General features: G+C 41.3%; 1 protein-coding gene across 4 annotated transcripts in view; it reads left to right on the top strand.

Annotated features, from left to right (window-relative positions):
• Nucleotides 1–15: 15 nt before the first annotated feature.
• LOC112249174 (AP-1 complex subunit gamma-1) overlaps nt 16–9814 on the top strand; it is a 29091-nt gene continuing 19292 nt past the window's right edge. Inside the window, exons 1-2 of one of the 4 annotated variants that reach the window (XM_024418885.2) lie at nt 16–138; nt 9606–9809. In XM_024418885.2, coding sequence (XP_024274653.1) covers nt 9609–9809 — 201 coding nt within the window. In that variant the 5' untranslated portion in view covers nt 16–138; nt 9606–9608. Of the gene's footprint in view, nt 139–295; nt 344–9605; nt 9810–9814 lie in introns of those variants that run through there. The other 3 variants (XM_024418888.2, XM_024418886.2, XM_024418887.2) reach the window with 3 other exon arrangements.

Here is a 9814-nt window from a genome sequence, read left to right as displayed (position 1 = left end):
TTGTTTTTTTCGGTGTAACCCTCCGCCTGCGGTAGAAGTGCTGAGGCTAGGAGAGCCACCATTTTGAATGTCTGGTCTGTTCCTCCCTCCGTCGCAAATAGAGAAGATTCCAGCTATTTTCTGGTATCAATACGGTTGGTGAGTATAACTTTATACACCTATGTCAGTTAAACAGATGTGTTTATTTGATTATAGCTGAAAAATCAGCACGACTTTGTCTTAAACCGCGGTGACAATAATCCATGTTGGCGCTACATGATCGGAAGTGAGGCTGCGCTAACCTGCCAGTGTACCGGGGGGGGGTTGTCTGTCAGAGAAGCGGTAGCCTGGTGTCGGCTAACTGGTATGCTTACCTGATATGTACTTGTGCGATCTTTAACCTTAAATCTGTTTTTTATACTTAACTTTTACTTGCTTATACGCCTTCAATGTATGTCAATATTGCATTTGGTTATTTGCTGTGTTACTCAAACGAGATGTACCGGTAGGTATGTAGGAAAGGCAGCTATCTAGTTAACTAATCCTACTAGCTAGCTAACTTGCTAGCTAAGTCAGTGCGATGAAGGCCTCTTCGCGATTGCGTAGCTATTTAGATATGATCTGTATGTTCACTTGCTAAAAGGGTTTACTTATGTCTGAGAAATTAGAAGGCTGTAATTGTGCTATGTTCTCCCTGAAATGGCCTCTGCTCGGACGTTGGTTTGTTAGCTTGTTAGTGCTAATGCTAACTAGTGGTAACGTGACAATGCATAATATATTTGACAGGTGTGGTTAAAGATTCGTAAAGTATTGCGTTCAAGAGATGATTAGCAATTGAACTATCTTTCTGTGGGCTTGTGATCTACCATAGCAAGCTAACCACCCTACCCAGCTAACGTTACTGGCTAGCCAGCTACTTGGTATGCAGAATGTAGATATGTACGGACGTGGAAGTTACCTAGCTAACTACTGTAGTTTGCCAATTATGTTAGCTAAGTAGTTGGCTATAGTTAACTTAGTTAGCGCAATACCTTGATGTGTTCAAGTTCAACTCTAACGTATACCCACGCTTCAAATAAGATGTGTGTTATACCTAGCTTGGGTGTAACTGTTGTAACGTTAGCTTTGGCTGTTTCTACGTGGTTGCAATGAATTTAAAGTGACTAACGTTACTTAAACTAGCTAGCTACTATGGTATTGTTGCTACTTTTTTGTTCGTTTATTTGTTTGTTTTTGTTGCTACCTAACGTTAACTAGCTAGCTACAATACTCACATACTGGTTGTGTGGGGAAGTTGAATTAAATGTTAATATACTAACGTTATTATGTAAGTTGTTTACACACCTCGAAAAGTGTCAATTCTCAAGTGTGTTAGTTAGTTGTAGCAAACCTTTCATTTCTTCAGTTGTGCCATCCCCAGACTTTTTAAAGAAGTGGGTTATTATGCCACCTGCTTCACTTGTGATTATTAGGCTATTTATGTGGTATTACAGTTTTTTTTATTTGAGCTGGCTTGAATCTGTGTAGAAAAGTTCTTAAAATATTTAACTCTTATTTTTATTATTGTTATTTCCTGCTTCCCTTTTGCCACCTCTCCTGTCAGTTGATTCTCCTGAAGTCAACATCAGTGTCATATATTGCAAAGCTTTTTCATTGCATGTTCTTTGTATTTGCATTAAACCAGCTGACAAGTGCCCATGTTTTATCTGCATTTTCAGCCTATTCAATGAAGGCTTTCTGACAGTACACACTTGTATTGGTAGGCCAATACTTGGCTAAACCATGTAGGTCAATGTTTTGTATAAATGTACTGTCATACTACTTGCAGAATTGTTTTTAGGTTGGAATGGAGGTAGCAGCCTGCTGTAACACTACCAATTAAATATCCTGGTGAGAGCTTGGCTGAGCAGTGATGGCAAAATGAGTGTCAAAGAGAACAATATGCTGGGATATTGTGTTGAAAGGAGCGCTCCCTCTACAATGGTGGCTTTGAATTGTTTCTATAACGTAATGAACTTCATCGGCATAACTTTGTGTAAGGAGGAAGTCAATTGTGGCACATACTCCTATACAGTTGCTGTATTATTGTATAGCATCGGGGTTCTCAATTGGAAAGAGCTTCATTGATGGTGTGCGTTGTCTCTGGAGTCTGGACAATGGAAATTTAGTAGCCTATGTCCCCAGTGGACTCAACCATGTGTTGAGGTTGTTTTCTCTTACCACTGGTTGCTAGGCTCAGCAGGCTTGTATATCTTCTAGAGTCTCAGGAGAGGAATGGGCAATTCCATTCGCTCAGGAAATCTGCCACAGCTGTTGTCAGATATGATCCCTTTTGTGGCTATATGCGGGTGTTGATAACAATCACTGTATCATTATTATTTTTTCCTTTATGCCCAAATTATTCCCAAAGCAGTCTTAAATAGCATGATCAAATGCATCAGTATGCATGTGGAGGACAAGGGCCTAATTCAACTGGGACAGGAATAAGTTCAGGGGTGTTTGAGATCCACCCCCTCTAATTGATCAGGATAATGCCTCACGTCAGTCATTCCATTTGACAGCAATGTTTGCGTCACTTGGCTTGACCAAATGACAGTGTTGGCTGTCCAAGCTCCTGTGAAATATAGTGGAACTAAAATCTGTAGCGTGGCCATACAGCTGAACAGTACTGTTTTTGTCCTGGGTGAGTAAGTAAGGCTGAGCAAAGCGAATGTTGTTGAGTGCTTCTTTGGTGGTAGCTGCCCAACAGTTCAGCAAGTGCAAACCTTCTCCACATATGGTCTTCCTAATCCATCTATTGTGCTCAACCCGTCCTCTCTGTCCAGACCAAACGCATCTTTTGTGCCAGCTTTTGTGGACATAATAAAGAAAGTAATGTCTTTCATGTTGTAATCAATAAAATAATGTGTGCCAATAAAAGCTATTGCAACGTTGTAGTAGAACCAACATTTCCTCAGTCTTTGTTAGTCCAGCAGACTGGATTTTCCATATCTGTTGTGTGCGCACACTTATGAGCACAGAGGCTGATTGGGGCTTTGTTTACTTGTCAGATGTCAGTCACAGGAAATATAAGCATTAGTTTTGCTCGATTCATTAAGCCTAGGTACTGAATGTGTGTTGTCATGATTCATGCATTTAAACAGATTGCTGGACTATAGGGTGTGAATTACTTGTAATTGTATCTATATATATTTGTAATAATGACAATTCCAACAATACTGAATGAACAATGAACACTTATTTTAACTTAATACATCAAATCTACTTAGTCTCAAATAAGTAATTTGGTGTAAATAATGCAAAAACACAGTGTTGGAGAAGAAAGTAAAAGTGCAATATGTGCCATGTAAGAAAGCTAACGTTTAAGTTCCTTGCTCAGAACATGAGAACATATGAAAGCTGGTGGTTCCAGTTAAGAAGTTTTAGGTTGTAGTTATTATAGGACTATTTCTCTCTATACCATTTGTATTTCATAGACCTTTGACTATTGGATGTTCTTATAGGCACTTTAGTATTACCAGCCTAATCTCGGGTGTTGATAGGCTTGAAGTCATAAACAGCGCTGTGCTTCATGTATTGTGAAGAGCTGCTGGCAAATGCAGGAATGTGCTGTTTGAATTCACGTTTACAAGCCTGCTGCTGCCTACCACCGCTCAGTCAGACTGCTACATCAAATCAGACTTAATTATAATAAACACAGAAATACAAGCCTTTGGTCATTAATATGGTCAAATCTGTAAATTATAATTTTGAAAACAAAATGTTTATTCATTCAGTGATATACGGAACCGTTCCGTAATTTATCGAACGGGTGGCAACCCTAAGTCTAAATATTGCTGTTACATTGCACAACTGCCAATGTTATGTCATAATTATGTACAATTCTGGCAAATTAATTATGGTCTTTGTTAGGAAGAAATAGTCTTCACACAGTTTGCAACGAGCCAGGCGACCCCAAACTGTTGCATATACCCTGACTCTGCTTACACTGAACGCAAGAGAAGTGACACAATTTCAGGTACTGCATTGATTATATACAACGTAGGACAAGCTAGTTAACCTAGTAATATTATCAACTACGTGTAGTTAACTAGTGAATATGTTAAGATAGATTTTTAAAAAATAATATATATATATATATATATATATATAAGAAGTTTAATGCTAGCTAGCAACTTACCATGTCTCCTCGCAACCTGCACTAGCGTAACAGGTGGTCAGCCTGCCACGCAGTCTTCTCGTGGATTGCAATGTAATCGGCGTCCAAAAATGCAGATTACCAATTATGAAACCACTGCGCATGGTGATCTTAGCCTTGTGTGCGGCTGCTCGGCCATGGAAACCCACTTCATGAAGCTCCCGATGAACAGTTATTGTGCTGACGTTGCTTCCAGTGGCAATTTGGAACTCAATAGTGAGTGTTGCAGCTGAGGACAGATGGGCTGTATGTGATACTTGTGGTCTCGTTCTGTGAGCTTGTGTGGCCTACCCCTTTGCGGCTGAGGCGTTGATGCTCCTAGACATTACCACTTCGCAATAAACAGCACTTACAGTTGACCGGAGCAGTCTAGCAGGGCAGAACATTTTACAAACTGACTTGTTGGAAAGGTGGCAGCTTATGATGTTGCCATGTTGAAAGTCACGGAGCTTTCAGTACAGGCCATTCTACTGGCAATGTTTGTCTAGGAGATTGCAGGCTGCGTGCTTGATTTTATACACATGTCAGCAACATGTGCTTAAAATAGCCGAATCCTTTAATTTGAAGGGGTGTCCACATGCTTTTGTGTGTGTGTATATCTCCATTTTTTTTTTATATATATGTTTTTAAAAAATCTAAATAAGCTTTGCTATACAATTTAAGGTCAAACAGTCAGCAATAATCTAATTAATTGAGGGCTTGTGAAGTTACCTAGGATAAATTTAAGCCTTCCACAAGACCCACTAATTATTTTGTTACAGTAGTTTAACCTGCTTTTTTGCAATAATCACTAAACTGGCTTTCAAGTCTATGAAAATGCCCTTTTTTATTATTCTTTTACAAATTGAACTTGAAACAATTATAATGCACAAATCACTAATAATGACACTTCTTGTAGCAAGCATTATAGGAAATTAACAATCTCTCAAGCTCATGTGCCAGCTAATTTCTATTTGAAGTTTAGCCAGATTGGATCTATTTGCTAGTTAACAAGGTAGGACAGTTGAATTGTTATGAACACACCCTTCTGTCCATCTCTAGCTGTTTGGACAGTTTGCTAGCCTGTCCACTTTGTTCAGATGTGTTAATCAACTGTTGTTTTTTCTCAATGAGAATGAGTTTGCCAATTCTTTATATAATTTGCGTTTATTGCACATTTATAAAACGCATACTAGACTGCTAGTATGACGTTCTGCAAAATTGCTGCTAGCGGTACAGCCATGCTGCGCGTGACAAATTGAGCGTTAATTTTCCAGAATCAATGATAATGGCTACTCCCATTTTAGTGTCTGCTCTGCGCGCAATTACAAAGTGTATCGTTAAAGCGGAATTGACCAATTCTGTTGGACCAAACCTTGAATTGAAACCGCTTATCAGAGGAAGAAGTGATCTCTAATATTTGTGTGTGTGTGAGAGAGAGAATGGGAAGGTGCATACAGTCTATAGTCATTGCACACAGCAGAGAAGGATGGAAACAGCAGAGACCAAAAAGACATGAGAACAAGCGGACAAACGATCATAAAAATTAATAATAATTCATAAGAACTTGATTCTTGTGATAAAGGCATTTGGAATATCGCACAAAAACATGCATGCAAATGAATTTGGTCACCCAGCCTTACTCCATGGTGCTGCTAACTCGACCTGACATTTTTGTCAGGGGCTGCATGGATGCATACTTCAATACATGGAAAACTATACGCTCACCTGCCAGTTTTAGGTACACCACCCTGTTCCCGGAAATGGATCGATCCTACAGACAGTGAGTCACGTGGCCGTGGCTTCCTATATAAAGCAGGCATCGAGGCATTCAGTTACTGTTCGATAAAACGTTAGAATGGGCAAAACGAGTGACTTGAGAGTGACTTGAGCGTTGTGTGATCGTCGGTGCCAGGCGCGCCCGATCCAGTATCTCAGAAACAGCTGCCCTCCTGGACTTTTCACGCAAGGCAGTGTCAAGGGATTTCCGAGAATGGTGTGACAAACAAAAAAACATCCAGTCAGCGGTAGTCTTGTGGGGTAAAACCGCTTGTTGATGAGAGGGGTCAAAGGAGAATGGCAAGAATCATGCAGGCTCAGGCAGGCCACAAACAGACAAATAGCAGCGCAGTACAATCGTGGTGTTCAGAACGGTATCTCGGAAAGCACAACTGGTTAATCCTCGTCACGGATGGGCAATTTCAGCAGACGACTACAGCGTATTCCACTCCTATACACTAAAAACAAGAAGTGGATCCAGTGGGCAAACTATCACCAACACTGGACAATTGATGACTGGAAAAACATTGCCTGGAACATGACTGCAAGTTTAGTTTACTTGAGTGCCCTGCACAGTCCCCAGACCTCAACCCAATAGAGCATGTTTGGGATGAGATGGAATGGGCTGTACGCAGCATGACTGGACCGTCGTCCATCTGCAGCATCTGTGTGATGCCATCACTTTCGCCTGTCACTCTGCTGTGTCTAGCACCATTGCATTAGCATCCACATCCCTGTGGAACTTTTGACACCTTGTAGAATACACCAAAGAATTCAGGCTTTTCTGGATTGGTGTACCTAATAAACCTGCCAGTGAGTGTAAGTTAACTTAAATTTGGCACATCTTAGATAATTATGTCCAGCTCAGGGTGGATATATGATGTCAAGATAATGCTTGTTGGTTACAGCAGAGACAATCAATTCCCTCCTGGATCCAAGTTGCCTAAAAAAATATATATATTTTTTTTTCTTTAAAGAAATAGCACCATCTGTGTGCACTTCCGGTAATACCATATACCCTGGTATTGGAAAAAGTCTTTGATGTGATAACATAACTGGTGTTATTATTGGATTGTCTGTAATCTGTTGGACCTTTTTGTGTGTACAGCCTTTATATTTTCCCTAGTTCTAAGAAGGTCTCTGCTCTGTGCATTCTTTTTTCACTAACAGCGTCAGCTCTGAGGCGGCTAGATGCAGAAAATGGCTTTGTTCAGCAACTAATTACTGTCATCCCTCTTGCTGTAACTGCTTCATTACATTATCCATGCTAACAGATAAGAGCCATGCTTCTTTTGAGATGGGAAGCCATAAAACACCTCTTCTCTGCATGCAGGAGCCAGCAGTAATAACTTTCCCTGTTTGTCCCTGGCATAGTGCACGTGATGGATCCCCTGTTGTGGCGGTGGTGCATTAACACACACCCCTCTCACCAGGCCCTTCACTGCAATAAACAAGGCCTCCTCCAGACCCACTGCTGGTGCCAGACCCTTGACCTTGTTCTGCTCACTCCAGCCTGCCCAGGGTTTCTCTTACATCCTCTGTCACTCTGCTGTGTCTGGCTGTAGTACTGTAAGTGTACACTTTCTGAATGTACTACACTAGAGGGTAGGCCGCAGTGTTAATTGCTTTAACTCAGGTGTTGAAAGTCAAACGTGTCATTGCTATAGGGGTTTCTGAAAGCAGGAAGTAGGGTTTGTTTAGCGCACCCAATGACGACGTGCCTTTGGAATGCCGAGATCTGTTGGCCTTTTGTCGTACGAGTCACTTCATATGACTTGGCATCTGTATTTCATGTGTAGTTATTACACATTTGTAGTTTCCCCTCTCAAGGGAGACCGCATATCCATGGCTCTCATTGTGCCAGTTTGTTACTTCTTTCTCTACTGAATTTTAAAGCTTAAAGCCTATTGAGCAATTTTTTCACACTATCTCTTAACTCCCAAGAGAGCAATCCTTTGTGTTTCCGGATTGCTCTCACACCACCGCTGGGCTCATCCTCAAGAGCAGACAGTTCATGAAGGATTGTGATGCAGCTCAGTGTTCATGCACCATTTACCCAACGAATTCCTGCAGGGTTTTAACGCAGAGTTTCCAAACCCAGAGGCGCAACATCGTGAGACTTCGGGAACGTTTGCAAAACAGAGCAAACAGACCAGGCCGTGGTTTGAGAATTCAATGAGGGAAGTGAAATTCTTCCTTTGTTGTTAATTTCTCGAAGTCGAAAGGCATCCTAGATTATAGAAAATGTCCTAATTAGTTGAACATGTTATTACTTCAACCTCGTGAAAGTGACAAACTGACACGTTTTAATTTTTGTCAAAAACTACTTTAGATCGAAGGGGTGCCTTCGATTTAATGGCCTGCACATGTGCAGTTCGGTGCGAGATGACCGTTAGACCCCATGACGTGTTTCTGCGCATGAGTTTAGCTAGCCAAATTTTCCATGACATCGCCTACAAGTGTGATCGGGGAGAAGCAGTTTTAACCTGTCTTCATACTGTACTCTTGACTTAGTCAAGGTCTCATTTACCTGTTTGTATATTTGATCCTCTGAAATGGGCATGAGACCGATTTAGTCAGCTAGTGTATAGATCCAACATGCAGGCTTCCTCTTCTTGACCAGAGGCCATTGGATTGTGGTAGTTGTGTGCACATACAGACTAGGTGGTCAACCTGCTGTACCTTGCTGGCCTCTGAGACCACAGGCTGTGGTGAATGTTATACCACACAGGAAGTCTACTTATCAAATAGGAAGTAGTACGGTGTATTTGTCATTATCATCTTGCTGCCTACCTATAAAAACAAATCAAATCCCTCTGTCTCTGAATCAGATGCATATCATTAATGGGGTGAGAGATTATATGCTTGTGTCTAATCATTTAATTCTGAATGCATCCTCTCATGGAGCAGCGTTCTTGTTAGAATGGGAGTACATTAGTAACATCGTAGAGGCACGGTACTGTGAGTTCTCTTGTGTTTGTCAGGTCTGTACCTGGCTGATGTTTTAGAACTGGGGCACTGTGCTCCTGTTATTATTCCTCTGTGTGGCTGCATGTTAATACTGGAGAATGTAATCTCGCCTCCAAGCATGTGCCCCTTCAATATTTAATCACCCTCCACTGGTTTGAAACCTTAGTGCTCTCTTCACAAGCTTCTGAGCAAGGCATTCTCCATTTACTTGTCACATTTGAGGCTGTACTCACAGAACAATGCTAATTTGCTATTCAAATATTTTTCATCACATAGGCTACCAAAAAATACCATTACAGGAGTATGCATTTATCTTATAGAATGAATGAGTACCCATGGCTTCCTAATGATAACCATAATGAGCTAGACAGAAGTGGTGGTCAGGTGAGTTTACTAGCCCCCCAGCTACATGCACTTTAACTCAGAAATGCATACAGACAGACACACTGTGGACCCACCATCACCCCAGGCATTTTTCTTTCATTTGTCTTAATGGATTTGTCCTCTTTATTTATGTCTGTATTAACGCCTTAAGCAATATAAATGTTGGAGAAACAAATAAGTTACTCATATCATTATCATTCCCCCCCATACTTTCATAATGACGTAGGCCTATTTTCACCTACCGGCTGTCAGATTAGAATATGACTTTGCAGTAAGGCCACCTGTGCCAAATGTTTAGTTTCTCTGTGTTTTCCAGAGGATGCCAGCGCCGATCAGACTGCGGGAGCTGATCCGGACCATCCGGACGGCTCGGACCCAGGCAGAGGAGCGTGAGATGATCCAGAAAGAGTGTGCTGCTATACGCTCGTCCTTCAGAGAGGAAGACAACACTTACCGCTGTAGAAATGTGGCTAAGCTACTCTACATGCACATGCTGGGCTACCCAGCGCACTTTGGGCAGGTATG

The sequence above is a fragment of the Oncorhynchus tshawytscha genome, linkage group LG04 (assembly GCF_018296145.1).
Source record: "Oncorhynchus tshawytscha isolate Ot180627B linkage group LG04, Otsh_v2.0, whole genome shotgun sequence".
Classification (NCBI taxonomy): Eukaryota; Metazoa; Chordata; class Actinopteri; order Salmoniformes; family Salmonidae; genus Oncorhynchus; species Oncorhynchus tshawytscha.
Note: the sequence above shows the minus strand (reverse complement) of the source record. Positions and strands in the feature narration are given on the sequence as shown.